Source organism: Lutjanus erythropterus, chromosome 13 (assembly GCF_056507025.1).
Source record: "Lutjanus erythropterus isolate fLutEry1 chromosome 13, fLutEry1.hap2, whole genome shotgun sequence".
NCBI classification, from domain to species: domain Eukaryota; kingdom Metazoa; phylum Chordata; class Actinopteri; order Lutjaniformes; family Lutjanidae; genus Lutjanus; species Lutjanus erythropterus.
In genome coordinates this window covers 649,328-668,358 of record NC_139329.1, presented here as the reverse complement: position 1 = coordinate 668,358, position 19,031 = coordinate 649,328, and the positions used below count along the sequence as shown (strand labels likewise).

General features: G+C 41.6%; 1 protein-coding gene across 1 annotated transcript in view; it reads left to right on the top strand.

Annotated features, from left to right (window-relative positions):
- LOC146315960 (NT-3 growth factor receptor-like) overlaps window positions 1–19,031 on the top strand; it is a 262,392-nt gene that overhangs the window by 189,804 nt on the left and 53,557 nt on the right. The window contains exon 13 of the mRNA XM_084734986.1: window positions 17,031–17,219. Within this exon, the coding sequence (XP_084591112.1) occupies window positions 17,031–17,219 (189 nt within the window). The remainder of the gene's footprint in view (window positions 1–17,030; window positions 17,220–19,031) is intronic.

The window sequence follows — 19,031 nt, the reverse complement described above, 5'->3', positions numbered from 1 at the left end:
GAGGAGGTGGACAACCTGATGTACCTCCTGAGCAGCAGCTACCCAGTAGTTAAAAGAACATAGACAATGGAGGCTCTTCATAGGCATGCTAATGCAGACTTGTGTTTGTGTGTGACATGTTGCTCTATCACAGATCCTAATGGCCCATATGCTTCACACCAGGGTAGAGAACACACACATCCACACGCACACACATGCACGCACGCACACACACGCACACACATGTACGCACGCACACACACGCACACACGCACACACACACACACTTCTAGAATGAGGTACATGTTGCTGTGTGATGAATGTCTGTAGTCAGTCCTCTGCCTGATTTGCATCCTTTGAGAACAAGTGAGAGACAGGGCAGCTTATTAGAGACAAACAGAGAGACAGCAGATAAGCTGTCACATTCACAGGTGCTGTGACATCGTTTTAAGTGTTTGCGTGTGTGTGGCAGGCTGGGTGTGAAGGTGCATTTGCAAAGTGTCTGTTAGAATGATTTAGAAGTTTGAGGCTGACGATGATGATGGACGAGGATGACAGGAGAGAGATGGAGGATAGATCCTACAGTAGTCACAGAGCTCTGAAACAAAACCATCATTTATATTGACTGTGTTGGTGCTGCCATCACTCCCTTTTTATATTGTGTCAAAAGAGACGTGTGTTTTCACATATACAGTGTGTATCAAATTCAATCATTGCTGTTCTCATCAAATCATCTTTGACTTTGAAATGAGATTGACCCGATTGTGGCAAAGTGGCAGTCACAGGATGATGTCACTTTGAATTTCTCATTTCTCCAGATTGATAAGTCAAGGATGAATCAATCTCACAATAGGAATCAAACGATAGAATCCTAAAATAAACTTCAACAAAAATAACAAAGTAATACATCATTTAAAAATTAACCCTTTACATCCACATCATATCAACATTTAGCCATAATATTACAATTAAATCATTTTCTTCACTCTTGTTTTCTGATGTTATTTTAAGTTTTGTGACTTCAAACTCTCATACATGTTGACATTTCCTACACTTCTGTAGAGAGACACACAGAGACGTGCGCAAGAATACACATGGACACATGTAGTTTACAAGCCAGCCAACTCCTCAGTCACTGACAACATTTTGATAATATTTATCAGCCCAATGAAAGTTTAAGCCTTACGTGTGTCTCTTATTGTGCGTCATCAGAACTCTTGGGCATGTTTCATCAACCCAAATATAAAATACATTTAAATCCCAGCGTAAAAGATTTGAATTTACAATCTAATTACTGATATCATCATGGGGACACCAAACTGAACTTACTGAACATCAAGCTAAGTTTTATATGTTTAGTTATTTTGATTCAATTAAAAAAAATCCAATTTCAGAACATACCCTGCACCTGTAAACCTGTGTTGACCCTCAAATAAACATTGCTGACAAAACTGCCTTTTTGCCAAACTTAAATGGCAAATATGTAGCCCCTAGCATTTAAACACGAGTACTCAAATAGTGAATTAGAGCCCTAAACTGGGTTAAATCCCCTTTTACTCATGTTATTTATATGATATGCTTCCCATGTGGCCTTGTGCACACTGGTAAAAACAACTAGAAAAAACAAAGAATAAGTGAACACAAGGATCCGTAAACAGGACAGAGAATATCTGGTGGCAGCCCACTTCAGTGACATGAAACATGACATTCCCTCCCTCTGCCTCTGTGGCATTGAGCATGTTCTGATGCCACCACAGGCCACAAGCCCTGACTCCAAAGGGGCTCGATGATGAACTTCTACTTCATGTAATGTCATAAATTGTCTGATGCAAACATATATATTTTTCATCTTCTCTACAAAAGACTAGTAATATGGAAGATTTAATTGTATGGATGAACATATATATATATATATATATATATATATATATATATATACATATACGTATATATATATATATATATATATATACATATATATATATATATATATATATATATATATATATATATATATATATATATATATATATATATATATATATATATGTATATATATATATAATATATATGATATATATGACCGGCCTGTCAGCGTCACATATCCGATTCTGTGTCGGTCATTGTCACACACGTTCTGCACGATGGTCACGTCATGCGTGTAGAAGACAAACTGACCGTGATATCACCACAGCGCTGATAACACCTACACACACTCTGACACATGCTTGCTTGAAGATGGTGTCAGCGACGGTTTGTTTACATCTGCTTCCACAGGAGATCACGTGAAATCGCGTCCTGCGAAATCCTTTGAGATTCCATGATCTTGCGAGATCACATTCACCGTATTCAAAGTCTTAATATAAAACTATAATAAGGCCTGATTGTAATCTGGAGGACTTTGGAGAAAGTATTTAATGAATATTTAATAGTCAGTGTCTTATTATGAATATCCAATTTAATTTTTACAAGGAAAGTTGCAAAAATGTTTGTAAATGCTGACAAGTACAGTTCTTAGAAAGACTGAAAATCAGAATCGGACAAAATCGGAATCAGTAGGCCAGACCCTTCAAAAATCGGAAATCGGAATTGGCTAAGAAAATTGAAATCAGTGCAACTCGATTATTAATAATTTCTTACAACTTTCTTACAAGCCAACCAACTAATTTGGTGAAGATTTAGTGTTGATTTTAACTGAATGCAAAACAATGAAGACAAACTTTTGTTCCTGCCCATAATGGAAGTTTCACAGAACATGGTGGCTGGTGGTTGAAGTCAGTATTTCTACCTCGGATCTCTGATGACATGTCATGGTTATTTTATGATTTAATACAGTAAATATATTACTGATTTCTTCTTAAATTTGTCTAAGGTAATTTTGTGTGATCTGCTGTACTAAAGCACAAAATAAGATTATGTAAAATATGTTAATTGATTTAATTTTAAAATTCATAAAAGAGGGAAATAAGTATGCTGTGTGAAATGCTGTGTGAATCAAAACTGTACTTTTGTAATATGAACAGGGAGTCATCAAACTCCTGCTGACAAAAATCTGTCAGTTTTAAGTTTGTCTCATTAAGGGCAATCTATTACACTGTCATCCTGAAATACCCAGAATGCAGCATGATGCCAAAGCCTTATACTGTTCACAAAAGCAGCATGGTCTGTACTTGTGGAGGTGGACATTTTGTTTGCTAACAGCTGATCAGGTGATTTACTGAGGTAATAAAGTTGCCCTGACTGCTCTGTGAGCCAGTGAGAAGCAGGTATCGACACTGGAGGCCTATTAGATTAATACAAGTAATAAAGTGTGATTGAAAGACTGTGGCATCAATTGGGCACTACAGAAAATGGAGGGGTGGTCATGTTGTAAACTCCTGCTTGAATCACTATGACCTCAGGACATTGTTTTCTATTCCACAAGTGAATTCTCTACTAGTTCCAATAAGCCCCCCCCAAAAAAAAAATTCTACAGAGGAACTTTGGAGAGCATCCTGAGCATCTGCTTCACTTCATGGTTTGGAAGCTGCATCATATCCAATAATAAAACACTACAGCGTAGTAAGGACAACTGAGATCTCCATCACAGACATTTACAATGCATGCTGCATCCACAAAGCCACCAGTATTGCAGATGCCCCCCCTGCACAGCTCATAATAACTCCTCATCCCTCCGCAATCTAGAAAATGGTACGAAAGTGTTTGGGCCCCCACAGCCCCTTTTTTTTTCTTAAAAAAAAAAATCAGTCCTTTGCAGTATTCAGTAAATTTTGCACAACCTTGCTCTATCTGTGGGCCCAGTTTATGACCCTGAAAGCCAAAATGCATTAAAGGCATCTGACACTTAAGTTTTGAAGTACACCCATTGTTCTAAATAACAGAACACACACTGAAAGCATCTTAAAGCTGACTTGACATTCTCACTCCGAACTTGTTTTTTTTTTTTTATTATTATTATTTTATTTATGGGATTTTTACAAAAAGGCTTGAATATGAGGAGCGAGCGATGATTGAGCTGCAGCTTCTGCTAAAACTAGGTAAAAGGAAAAAACAAGCTGACCTGCAGCAAAGAGAGAGAGAGAGAGAGAGAAAGAAAGAGGGGGTGAGCGTATGAATATGGACAGATGTGTGTGACTTGATATAAAAACTTTTTCTGATCATTAATCATATTGTTGTATGGAGAGATTCTTTTACTCCAAGTCCAATTTTTGTGTATTTAAGTACTTTACCTTTACTCCACTTTACTTTAAATTGTCACTCCAGGCCGATCAATCATAACTATGTGGGTGGGTGGGGACAGGCTGCAGAGAGGAGGGAGGGGAGCGAGTGTGTGAAGTGTCGACTGTTATAAAACTACTGTATAGATCTGTGGTTCATACACTGCAGACTAAATATCTGTCTCAAACAGACGCTCATCTCCTCCATGAAACATCTGTCTGCACTGCATTATTGTAAATCATGATGAAGTGTCCAGAGTCTGTCTCTCCCTCTTCATTTCCTTGGTGTGTCAGTGTTTAGTTTGCTGTTTGCTGTTGTGTAAAACATCCCCACTGATGTAAACTGTCAGAGTGACACTGATGTAAATGATCCTGCCGCCTCAATACAAAAATATTGTGCACTGTTTAGACATTATATAGGCTCAGCTGAAATAAGGTGAGGAGTTTTTTCCTCAGACAACAATATTTTATTAAAGAAATGAACTATTATTAAAAATAACATTACTAAACAAATAAACAGATGCATATAAATAGTGACCTTTTCCTAAAATGTGGCTGGTTCTGTAGTGTTGGAATTTTACATCTGAAGCCAGCAGTGTGCCATAGAAGCTTCATTTGACAAGCATCTGTTGATGTGCATCAGTTGAAGCTTTTAGTGGCCTTGACCCAGGAAACACACTGACCACCAATCAAATGTCTTACATGGTTATACACGAAATACACTTTTCTGTTGTCCTGCATAGTCTATGTATGCTATGTAGTCTTGTTAGGTGTAGTTTCTTTTTGTAGGTCTATATAGCACTTGGTCCCAGAAAAACGTTGTCTATGTGCATAGGGTTCAAATCCCAAATAAAATCATAAAGATCCTGTTATAAACTATAACAGTAAACTATAAGACAGCAGCTACGTGTCTGCTGGCTGTCAGAGTCTAGTTATTCCCATTTCATCAGCCTGTCTGCCCACTGGTCCTCTGACCTTTGTGCTCCATGAAAACTGTCCACCTCACAATTTCTGTCACCATTTATCTTCTGCCCTTTTCCCCCTCCATTATTCCCCCATGTCTCTCTGCCAGTCACTCTGTGTCTCTGTGTCCTCACTTATCCATTAGCAGCCTATGTGTCAGCTTGTCTGACACATGGCCTAAATATTGGCATAGCTTGCCCTGTAACTGACAAAGGCCACGGGTCTGATCCCTGCAGCAACCAACATGTCCATCAAAACTAACATTCATTTCAACTGTCCTTTGACAAACGCACAGATCTCCAAACCAGGGGTAGGTGTGGGTGAAAGAGCTCCTGCAGTGTGCAATTTTTCCTTGTAACATACATTGAACTCATGAACTAAATACATAATAAAAGATGACCTGTATTCCTTAAACCTAGCTGCTATATTTTACAGTAATGCAAAAACAAATGCAAATTGTAGCTTTTTTTCCCCCTAAAAGTGGCAAACAATTTAATCATTTTGGGCTGCAGGAATCACAAAAACTCCTCATTCTTGAGAGGAGATGTTTCCATCAGTACCAATCAGTTAGATTAGTTAGAACACACATAAGCAGATTGCAATACAATTTATTGAACATATTCATGTTTCAAAGGTGGATAAAACTATTTTAAAAAAATGATGATGATAATAAATGAATGACCACAGGAGAGGATATCAAAAGCAGAATTTACCCATGGAATTGGTCCCCGTATCCATTGCTCCTAACACTTAAATGGGTTAAAGGCAGAGAACAAACAGGTATCAGTAAAGGATAACATAATTTAACTTGGCCAACACTTTCATATTCTGGTTGGTAAACAGTTTCCAGGGGCTGGACTTTAAGTTACAGCAGACAGTGGTTCACGATATGTTTGTGCAACCTTGTGAAGAAGGTGGAGCCGCAAGCACTTTTAGTCACTAACAACTACTTAGTAAAAATAGTTAAATCTAGATTATTATTCATTATTACATCATGATTGTCTGCCTAATAACACTCAGGCTGGACTCCCTGGGTCCCCCAAAGGTCAGCACTGTCAAGACAGTTTCTGGTTGGTCAACAGCACAATTTAAACGCTTCAAAGTGCACAAAAGCTTAGCACGGATTTACCTCACCTTAATGAGTAATCACTGAAATGAACTGCTTTTGTTTTAAAATGTTGCTGTTATAAATGGCTGAGCTCTTGTTACTAGGCAAGAGGGAACTCTCTCTGTGTATAATTGTAGTCACTGGGATGAAGTCTGTAATTGAAATCAGTGCCTATAAACCTGATAGGTGCTCTCTTTCTCTTTGTGTTGTGTTCCTGCTGAGTTCCAACCTTCAAATCAGTCATCCTGCTGCCTTCCTCCCTCCATATCTCATTCCCTCTTTTATCCTTTTATTCACAGTCTCATAGGTTGATGTCTTTTATTCCCTTTCTTCCTCTCACATCATGTCCTGCTGTCCCTGTTTCTATCAGAACCCTCCCCTCTCCCAAGCACCTCACAGCCCAAATGCCTCCCTGTTTCCTGTCAGCTATGAAGGTTGACTGTGTCAGTTGTATTAACAGCAGGCTGATGCATTTGCTTCCACCAGAGAACACTGACAACTCTACATCAGTAGTTCTCAGTTGGTGTGTCGACACACCACAGCAGAGTCCCTGGTCCCTGAGGGAGGAGGCCTGCATGTATACAGCACACAGTCTATAGAGTCCAACAATGATAAAACTGTAATGATTCCCATAAGCAGAATTCAATTACTGCAGGATAACACCATAACAGATTACAGCCAAGGAGAAAATGGAATAATGGATAGAAATACATACATATCACAACTAGTAGAAGGTATTGAGGATTTCATCAAACAGAGATGAACTTTCCATCACATGCAGAGCAGGACAGTTGAATAGAAAACATGGAGAAAAGGTAGCCTCAAGGTCAATGCACTCATTATTTTTGCATTAAAGTCAGAGATGTGCTGCATGTGTGAGAGGATTTCCAAATCCTAAATGAACTGTAACATCAACAAATAAAACCACTATGGTCAAGGAATACAGGGAAGATTGAAATGCTGCACAGAATGAATACATTAATCTATTGGTCCCTGGATTACAGCTGTAGAAGGGTGTAGAACCTGACCATGCTAGTACTAATATATGAGAATTCCAAAACTCTGATTACAATATATTGTCTGATATTAACATAAACACAGAACAAACATTTCTAAAGAAATCCCTTGATTGTGACTAGGATTTGTACTGAGCAGGACATTTTAAAACCTATAATGTAACTTATATATGTAGCTTAATTTACATAACTAACTCAAATCCTGATGTTTTCCTAAACCAGTAGTGCTTAAAGCTAAACAAACTGTGACACTTTCACAACATTAACCACGTGATGACAAAGGTCTGGTCCACCTGTTACTGTTAATCTCCAGTTATCAGCTTTGGGAATATGTTGCCTTGAGAGTCTTTAGCAAACGACCTATTCTGTCCTTTAGGTCTGAAGACCTGCTGATACTGATCAGTGAATGAAGTATTGGCTATGGACAATAAATCAATTACTGTTTCACAGATATATCAGTACAGTGTATGTGTCAGCTGATAAGTAACAAAAAATGCACTGAAGAGTGTCCACAAATGAAACATTAACATTGTCTTAACTAGTTATTAGTGGTTATATTAATTATCAGCAACTGCAGATAATATCAACTGTGCTGAGGAATTCGCTTTATAAAGGTGTGACAGTATGTTGCTGTTGTTGTGTAGTTGTGATCACAACACACAACAACAACCCATTATTGCACAATGGAACATGGTATTAATGCTGATAATTACACAACAAAAGTATTTTGCATACAGTGAAAGGAGATTAGCAATTAAGGGTCATAATGAAACAAAAAGAAAGGCAAGAAATTTATACATTCATGTTAAACTTTGGCATTTTGAGAAATATTTTGTTGGGGACAGTAAGCTTGGTACCACCTGTATGTCTCTGCTTTAAATATGAAACTACTCTAATCTTAGCATAAACTGTGACAGAAAGCCTGGCTCTGTCCAACAAATCCTCTGAAGCTCACTAATTCACATTTTATATCATTCATTCATTCATTTTATGTTACCACATATTCCTGAAGGGTCGCGGGGGGCTGGAGCCTATCCCAGCTGACATCGGGAGAGAGGCAAGGTACACCCTAGACAAGTCGCCAGTTCATTGCAGGGCTGACACATAGAGACAGACAACCACTCACACTTACACATACGGGCAATTTAGAGTCACCAATTAACCTAGCATGCATATCTTTGGACTGTGGAAGGAAGCCGGAGAACTCCACACAGAAAAGCCCTGCCCCAGGCAGCTGGGGGATTCGAACTCAGGACCTTCTTGCTGTGAGGCAACCACTGCACCACCATGCTGCCCCATTTTATATCATATTCGTTTAATTCATAAGCAAACCAAAAAAAGTTCACTTTGTGGGTGGCAGACTTTTTCTTGGTTGGAAGCAAAAATTTCCTATAGTCTCGTCTGGCAACAGTAAGACATCACAGTCACACATGACACTGAGCAAGCATTAACAATACTAGGACCCTGAAACCCCCTCCTTGACTCGCCACCTTATCATGGTGGAGGGGTTTGAGCACCTGAATGATCTTAGGAGCTATGTTGGGGGCTTATTGCCCCTGGTAGGGTTTCCAGAGGCAATCAGGTCCTAGGTGACGGGTCAGACTAAGAGCGGCTCCACTGCCCCCACTGAACAGTATACCCACAGGGACGTCTATGTCACCAGGATTGGTGTCACCAGGGCCTCACCCTGGAGCCAGGCCCAGGGTTAGGGCTAGCAGGCGAGCACCTGGTGGCCGGGTCTTCACCCACGGGACTTGGCCGGGTCTAGTCCGAATGAGCGACGTGGGCCCACCTTCCCATAGACACCCGTGGGAAGGTTCAGAAGGGGCCGATGCAATGCTGTTTGGGTGGCAGTCGTGGGCGGGGGCCCTGACAACCCAACCCCAGGAAATGGAATCTGACTATGGGGACATGGAATGTTACTTCGCTGGGGGGGAAGGAGCCTGAGCTAGTGCGGGAGGTTAAGCGGCACTGGCTAGAGATAGTCAGGCTCACCTTCACGCACATTCTGGGCTCTGGAACCCAACTCCTTGAGACAGGCTGGACTCTCTTCTACTCTGGAGTTGCCCGTGGTGAGAGGCAGTGGGCTGGTGTGGGCTTGCTTATAGCCCTGCAGCTCAGCCTCCATCTGTTGGAGTTCTCCCCAGTGAATGAGCGGGTCGCCACCCTGTGCCTTTGGGTCAGGGATAGGTGCCTCACTTTTGTTTCGGCCTATGGGCCGAATGGCAGTGCAGAGTACCCGGCCTTCTTGGAGACCGTGGGAGGGGTGCTGAAAAGTGCTCCAACTGGGTACTCCATTGTTCTACTGGGGGATTTCAACGCCCACGTGGGTGGCAACAGTGTTACCTGGAGGGATGTGATTGGGAGGAACGGCTCCCCTGATCTGAACGCGAGCGGTGTTCTGTTATTGGACTTCGTCCGTAATGAACACCGTGTTCAAGCATAAGGGTGTCATCAGTGCACAGGGATGCCTTAGGTCGGAGGTCAATGATCAACTTTGTGGTGGTGTCATCTGATCTTCGGCTGTATGTCTTGGACACTTGGGTAAAGAGAGGGTCTGAGCTGTCAACCGATCACCACCTGGTGGTGAGTTGGATCCGCTGGCGGAGGAGGAAGCTGGACAGACTTGGCAGGCCCAAACGTATTGTGAGGGTCTGTTGGGAACGTCTGGTGGAACCCTCTGTCAGAGGGGTCTTCAACTCTCACCTCTGGGAGAGCTTTGACCAGATAATGAGGGAGGCTGGAGACATTGAGTCCGGATGGACCATGTTCTCCATTTCCATTGTTGACGCGACCATTTGGAGCTGTGGCCGTAAGGTTTCCGGCACCTGCCACAGCGGCAATGCCCGAACCCGGTGGTGGACAGCGGAGGTAAGGGATGCCGTCAGGCTGAACATCGAGTCCTATTGAGCTTGGTTGGCTTGTGCGACTCCTGAGGCAGCAGACAGGTACCGGTAGGCGAAGCGTGCTGTGGTATGGGAAAAGGTCGGGGAGGCCCAGTTGGCCTCAAAGAGATTCTGGCAAACCATCTGGCACTTCAGAAGGGGGAAGCAGTGCCCTGCCAACACTGTTTACAGTGGTGGTGGGGAGCTGTTGACTTCAACTGTGGATATTGTCAGACAGTGGAAGGAATACTTTGAGGATCTTCTCAATCCTACTGACTCACCTTCTGTAGAGGAAGCAGGGGCTGGGGACCCAGAGGTTGATTCATTCATCACCCAAGCTGAAGTCACCAAGGTAGTTTGGAAGCTCCTCAGCGGCAAGGCACCGGGGGTAGATGAGATCTGCCCTGAGTACCTGAAGTCTCTGGATGTTGTAGGACTGTCTTGGTTGACACGCCTCTGCAACGTCGCATGGCAGCTGGGGACAGTGCCTCTGGACTGGCAGACCAGGGTGGTGGTCCCTCTATTTAAGAAGGGGGACCGGAGGGTGTGCTCCAACTATAGCAGGATCACACTTCTCAGCCTGCCTGGGAAGGTCTATTCCAGGGTACTGGAGATGAGAATTCGGCCGATAGACCCACGACACACTGGAGGGACTATGTCAGTCGGCTGGCCTGTGAATGCCTTGGGATCCTCCTGGAAGACCTGGAGGAAGTGTCCGGGGAGGGGGAAGTCTGGGCATCCCTGCTAAGACTGCTGCCCCTGCAACCCAGTCCCGGATAATCAGTAGAAGATGGATGGATGGATGGATGGATGGATGGACCCTGAAACTGACATAAAAGAGTACAATTCAAGTTTATGTCTATCTGTAGGCCTGCAAAGACTTTGTCATGAAAGTGAGGGTTGTATGATTTAATAAATGACATCTGTAGATGGGTAAGTGCAAATGGAGGGTTAAATAAAAGGATAAATGAGAAGTTGCATCTGTCTATATTAGGATCAAATGAAATCATGAACGTAACACAGGCATGTGGCAGCAGTTTACAGCAACTCTCATTTCTGTGGACCAGAACCCAGCTCATTTTTCTAGAGTTAGTGTGTTCGCACCATACATGTTGGGTTGCTTCCAGAGCAAAGACAGGCAGCTCACGTGGGTTTGAGATTTTAGTGTGTGTGTGTGTGTGTGGCGTGAGCTCTGTGATGGCCTGGCAGCCTGTCCATGCTGTTTACCTGCTGTCTGTGGCCTCCTGTGAGTTCAGTTCCCAGTGGACAGTACTATGTGGACTACAAAGCAGACCCCCTGCCAAGCTTTATACAACTTGACTCCACAGTGCTGCTTGTGGCTTGCAGGGGCTGTACTGGAAAATTCAACACATTTTTTTAATTGAAGAACCTTCATATTCTTACAGTGTCTCCTTGTGATGCAATGTGTAATCAGAAATGTTTGTATTAGACTTTTTTTTTTTTCAGGTAGCTATAATTTAGTAATGCTTCAATTTCCAGGTGCTATAATTTAATGGTAAATAGGTTGCAATTACCAACTAATGTATTTGAAAGTACTTAAAAATTATCCACATAATAAATACAGTTTCCAGTTGGAGCCATCTGGAAATATAAGGAACATCAGGGAAATTAACCAGCCTTCAACAAGATGAGCATCAGATTTTGATGTTGCAAGTGGGAGTTGAAAACAAGAAGCCTCAAGAGAAATCAGAAATCATGCTCCAAAATTACAACTGGTTTTATGTGTACCTGTAATTCAGGACTTCTTGGACATCTTGTGTTGGTGCTGCTTTCTTATTTATTTACTGACATGCGAAGTGACATTGTATTGTTGGTGTTTTGGTATGACTGTGCTTTGATCAAATTTAAGAGGGCATCCTGCTGTTTCAGGAATATGAGTGATTTGTTTGTAGTTATGTGTTGCTATGCATACACACGGTGCTTCATGTGTACCACATTTGCACAAATCATCTTTTCATTTTATCATGTTGCTCCTCTCCCTGGTTCTCTAAAGTCCCGCTCTGCTTCTGATGCTCCTCTTTCACCTTTACACCATGTCTCCTGTCTCTGAATCTCATCCTCCACATCTCAAACCACTGATGTACCACCAAATCTCTTCCTGCACTTGTAAAACTCTGAATCTACATCTCAAGCCACTCTTAACAATTAACTATATTGTAGCCATCCTTTCGATCAATACGATGATAATTCACACAGCTTCATTTCTGAGACCAGGAGATGCAGCACACTAACTGAAATGATGGCCAAAACTATGAAAGCAAACCTGGTTGTATAAAAATCCAGAATTTTCTTTTAAATATCTTTTCCTACCTCTAGGCAGCCAATATCTTGAGCCCTAGGCCTCGGCCTTCTGAACTTCTTTCTGCCTGAATCCATCACTTTTGTCTTAACCCTGTTTTTAGCTTTCTGCGATTGTTGCTCTCCTTCAGTTTACACCACTGGAGTAGTTTATTCTATGTTCTGATCTGTTTTTATAGACTTAAATGCATCATTTTAGATTCAGATAGTTGCTCTATAGATCAGGGGTATTGAACTAAAATTCAAAGAGGTCCAGTTCCTAAAGCAAAGGTCTGGAACATCATCATGTCTAACTTGTGTTATGAGACTGATATATACTGAAGTAGTGTAGTAGTTGTATCAACGTCTACATCAGGGGTGTCAAACTCATTTTAGTTCAGGGGCCACATACAGACCAATTTGATCTCAAGTGGGCCGAACCAGTAAAATTAAAGTATAATCTATCGATTATTCTGCAGATTAATCGAGTAATCAGATAAGAAATATTGCATGTTCTGCATTTTTTTCTATTATATTACTTTTGCTTTATTTAAGAACAATGGTAATATACAAAAGAGACGATAAGACAGGTCTATTAAATGAACAAAATTGCTAAAGTAAAAATAGTCAGTAAAGTAACTTTACTTTTAATATAGATTTACTTTTATTGTATTTACTTTACTTTTTTTTTTTTCAAGTACAAAGGTAAAAGTAAAGGTAGTAATGTCTGCAGAAACTACAAACAGAAGATGGAACTAACTCTTTTAACTAAAACAGTCACCAGAATGTTTTGTTCACATGTTAAAATCACAACATTTTTCTTCTGGAGCAGGACGCTCCCAGACCCCCAGAGGACAGGGGACTGGTTTACCAACCTTTTTCTCCTCTTATGAGTTTGCAGGTCTGTATTTAGTTATCAAAAAATAATGATACGAATACCATTAAAGTACAACTACAGCAATAAAATGTTGATTTTTCAAAAAAGGAAACAATAACATGCAAAATATTTAAATTGTAATTAAAGGAGAAGTGTGTGATTTCCAGTGGCATCTAGTGTTCAAACCTTAGATTGCAACTAAGAGGATTTACCCCGACACTGCCCCTCTCTCACCAAGAGTACGGTGGCCGTCAGCGGACAAAATGGCGAGCGAAAGCTGTCTCACAAAAAACTACAATTATGTGTGTAGGATAAATTACCTGTCCAGCAGAAAACAGGCAACCTCGGCGTCACTGTGAAAACGTTTGTCCTCTATCAGCAATTTCCATCGTGTAAACGCTATGCCAATGTTGATTCGTGTTTTTGCCGTTTCCTGTCATGCTTGCGTTTACTTTCTTCATGTCTCCACTTCTTGGATGACGGGGATTCACCAGACAATTGGACTCGAGTCATAGGGACTCAGACTCGAGTCGACTCGAGTCGCAAATTTGACGACTTGCAACTCGACTCGGACTTGGAGGGTCAGAGACTCGAGACTCAACTCGACTTGAGACAAGATGACTCCCCTCGTCTTGAGACAAGATTAATGACTCCCCTCGACTTGAGAAACGACAAATGAGCCCCTCCCGCATCACTCTTTCACCTGACTGCTGCTCTCTCCTCTCTCTCCTCCCCCCGCGCGCGCCTGCTTCACCACGGTGCAACGAGCCCCTCCTTCACCTGACCGCAGCGCTCTGCTCTCCTCCTCTCTCTGCCTCCTCTCTGTTCTTCACTATATCTTCACTATATTAAGGACAACTGGGGGGGAAAAAGCTATTATGATAACTCAAATATTAGATTTTTTTCCACAAACAGGCCTGTTTTGAAATATTTTAAATAATTACTCCATAATTTAATGAGGTCCCACCCATAGATATAGAAATAGAAGTATATAGTTTCTTTATCTATGGTCCTGGCACCCCCTGCACCCTCCAACCTGGGCCCAGGAATGTAGCCTTTCCCCATCTACCTTGGTCTAAATGATCAAACATGTAATGTAAGAATAGATAAAATTAACAGCTTTATGCTTTAATCCATGCAGACTAGACTGCATGCTCTTTTTTGGATGAGGAACAATAGTGAGAGACTTGACTTGACATAATCTGCAACTTGACTTGGCTCGACAACCTTGTGACTTGACTCGACTAGACTCGACAACCTTGTGACTTGACTTGACTTGACTCGACATAACCTTGTGACTTGACTTGACTTGCCCATGACAAAAAACCTTGGGACTTGCTTGAGACTTGGACCGAATTACTTGATACTTGCTTGGGATTCGGTTTGGAGGGACTTGTGCAATTGTCTGGGATTCACTGTCTGCTGCTTTTTGTTCTGGTACAGTGTATGTATGATCCTCCATTTGTCAAAACTGTGCCAGTCAAGGTTCACAATGCTAAATGGTCTGCCAGCAATCACCCGCGTCTATCCTCCCTGTCTACTTCCGTGTTTACGCTGCGGCGTCTACGTAAGGTCGCCATGGGCTTCCCAAGACTCACTGTTAGTGCAGTTTGTCCACTCTGCGCTGCCGTAGACGGCGCAGGATGATGATCTCCGTAAGTCAAATCGACAGTATGTAACTATAAATGGCTATTTCTAAAGTAACGGGAACATATAGATTATGAGTTTACGTTGATTGATAATAATAAATAACATACTTATATATAGTATATCTCATTTATGTACATAAATTCCTGTAATTATTACACACTGGTCCTTTAAGTAAAAACACTAATACCACAATGTAAAAATACCTAAGTAAACAATGTGAGTATTTTTTCCATCACAGCAGGTCAGTGATCAGTGTTTCAGTGACTCTCTGTGGATCAGTGAATAGTGTTTTATTTATGGCGGCCCACCACGTTAAAAACATCGGCACCACAACATGATTTTCTATTTTTGGAGCTGCACACCTTTTTCAGTCGTGTCTAGAAGGTAACTCTTTATTAGCACAACTCTCGCAAGATTTGTGTTCGTTATTTCTACTAAAATAATCAAACTCGCGCGATCTTTCGCAGGTCTAGGGTTCCCTTCTAGACACGACCCTCTCTGTTTCTCTGTCAAACTACAGACAGCAGACTGTCTGTAAACAGCACGATGTTACACTCTGCAGTATTTCACACAAAGACTTTATTTGTGTGGACACCCAGGTTTGGTTTGTCACCAATTTTGGCATTTTTTTAAAAATCAGTCTGAGAGAACGACGGTATCAGTGATTGATTAGTGATCAGTTTGCCCTCCTCTCCTCCCTCACCTGTTCACTCTGCTGTGAGAAGGTCTGAAAGTTTCTCACAGAGAAACACACACTTTCCTTATACAGTTGTTTAATTTTATAAGTGCATCTGGTTGGTGTTGATGTCATTAACCATCACGTTAGTTTCTGTTGTAATAAACTCCGTCATTAACAACAGTCTCCTCCACACGCAGCTTCTCTGCAGTTGGTCTGTGTGTTTCCTGATCAGCTAAACCAGCGCCGGAAAGACTAGAAAAGTTGTGCCGGTTAAAACAGAAGCATCCCGTCAAAATTTAAAATCTCTTAATAATTTATTGGTTATAGGTCCGGGTCCATGTAGGATGGCGTCTGGGTCCGGACTCGGACCGCGGTCCGCCTGTTAGGGACCCCTGCTATAGATCAATTAGTCTGAATGACATAATGTATTTCTTGTCTTGTGTAGCATTTGGATTAAAATCTTTTATGTAACACTGTGTAAAGGAAAAAGTGAGTTTTTCTTCTAAACACATTATACATGTTTGAAAATAGTTGCTGAAAAAATGTGAAAAGACTGAGAACTAGCACTGAATTTTGGAGTTAGACTGTTGAACTGGAGCCATCGTCCTCCAACACTCTATAAGCCCCACAAACTGACACACAAATGACAACACCTCCCCCTGTCAGTTATGAATATACCTTCAGGGACTCTCTCAGTCCAAATCAACCCACCAGTTCACTTCAGCTTACTTCAGTTCCAGCAACCCAGCACAGAAGAAAAAAATACCATCCTGTCACCGTCCTCTGAGTCTGGTGGCTTAAACATGTCTGGACATGTCCAATAAAGCTGCTAGACAGAGCGTCCAAGCGTTTTTCATGATTTTGAAACCTAATTGTATATACGTAGTGATTTTTTTTTAATCAGTCAAATTTGGCTGGGTGGTTAATAACATGTTTTTGTGGTGTGACACACATTTATTGTTGCTTTATACAATTTAATGGTACAAATATCAGGTGGGGTCTGAACATGATTATGATGAGTTGACAGGGTGATTGATGAAATAGATGACTAACTAGCCAGCAGCCATGTTGACATACTGACTGAATGAATGACTGTGTTAGTGAAAGTATAATTTACTTGCTGATCAGCTGATTAACTAGCTGCTTGGCTGCTGGTTTGCTCAATGATGATATTGCAGCTGAGTGACTGTCAGTGACAGTCATTCCATATCTCCTTTTCAATTTCAAAACCAGATTTGTATGAAAACTGATCCAGAATTATGAATATTTAGCCTGATTCAATTTCATTTCCAAAGTTTTTGGATGGGAGTTCAGTCTGTGTCTCCAGTCAGTAATATTCTCTCTGTGTGTCTGTCTAGGACCAGTAGCCGTGATAAGTGGGGAGGAAGACTCTGCCAGTCCTCTTCATCATGTGAACCATGGGATTATCAGCCCCTGTACACTGGATGCTGGGCCAGATGCTGTGGTGATCGGAATGACCCGGATCCCCGTCATAGAGAACCCACAGTACTTCAGACATGGACACAACTGTAACAAACCCACCACCTGTGAGTACACACATCAAAATGGACCCATACACTGCACACATGTTGTAATATGCAGCAAGTTTATGGATCTTTCTCAGTTTTCATTGATGTTTCAAATGAAAAAAATTAAATAAAAAAGTGAAAAAATACCCCAATCTTTTGAGTGGAGTAGATTTGTACAACTAATTTTTACCATTACTCAAAAATTCCTGCTGCAAGATGAAACTGAGAACATACTCAAAGGATGAGAGAAGCAGGCAAGCATCTGTTTCATCCACCAAAAAGGATTTTGAACATGATTTCATCCAATAAACAGGCCTAAACATCAAATACTTTCCTTCAACTTCAGCACAGTAAATCTTAGAATAAGTGCAATTTTACCCTTGTTTTTTGGTTCACTTGGCTGGTGTGAACAGTATCATTCGAAGTCAGGAGCTGACCAAACAAGAGCAAGACCTTTTGAAAAAGTGGGTGTTGATCCACATCTGGTGCAATTCACTCGTGGTAAAAATGCAAAATGGACCAATAGCAAAATTGTGACAGACTGTATGTGACATTAGTCTGAATTCACATGCCGAATTAGATCTACTGGGGCGGCACGGTGGTGCAGTGGTTAGCACTGCCGCCTCACAGCAAGAAGGTCCTGAGTTCAATCCCCCAGCTCCCCGGCTGGGGCAGGGCCTTTCTGTGCGGAGTTTGCATGTTCTCCCCGTGTCTGCGTGGGTTCTCTCTGGGTTTTCCGGCTTCCTCGCACAGTCCAAAGACATGCATGCTAGGTTAATTGGTGACTCTAAATTGCCCGTAGGTGTGAATGTGAGTGTGAGTGGTTGTCTGTCTATGTGTCAGCCCTGCGATGAACCAGTGACTTGTCCAGGGTGTACCCCGCCTCTCGCCCAATGTCAGCTGGGATAGACTCCAGCAGCCCCATGACCCTCACGGAATAAGCGGTTACAGAAAATGAATGAATTAGATCTACTGTTTGTATTGTAGGAGCTGCCATGGAAGCTGTTTGCTAAAATGTACTGTATGTGTGTGTCAGTATGGAATGTGAATGATTTCCTCAGTGCAGAAGGTGTTGTGTTTGGGTTTTACTTAATATGTTTTGGCAGTTCCTCATTTTAAAATGATTCAAAACGTAGTGATCCTATAATAAGATACAAGATGTCTTCTTGTTGTCCTTTCAGCCACTTCAGAAGGGCTTCGTTTAGTCAATGTAGTGCTGATGATGAGTCACCAAAGCTGTCAAATGAATTGACTGTCAGTCAGTGTTTGTGAAGAAGCTTCCACTCGCAGAGCTTCAAATTTTGTTTTGTGCTCTGATAATAGCAAGCTGCAACTTAAGTTTAGGCCATGTACATTCTGTAGCTTAATTAGCTCACTTCTTTTTTGGATTCTGGGACAATTTGGGATGATAATTTAGATGCTATGCTTAAGTGCTCTGATTTTGCTAGTTCTGATTTACCCCTCTGAGTGGCTGCTGTACAGCATCCCAAACTGAAAAAACAAAAGAATCTTCGAGACAAGGCATATAACATAAATATAAATAACTGTGGGGCCAAAGGGTGTATATTTAATTTGTTTGTGAGTGTGTGTGTGTATCTGTTTGTGAGAGAGAGTGAGAGAGAAAGAGGGAATCCTCAGAGTATACCTGAGCCTGTGTGTGTGTGTGTGTGTGTGTGTGTGTGTGTGTGTGTGTGTGTGTGTGTGTGTGCGCGCGCGCGTGTGTGTGAGTGCAGGCTAATTAGTGCAGTTACAAATAGCCAGGGTTAATGTTGTCATTAACACAGAGAGAGTAGGGCCTTCACCTGTCAGCAGTAACACACACACGTACAC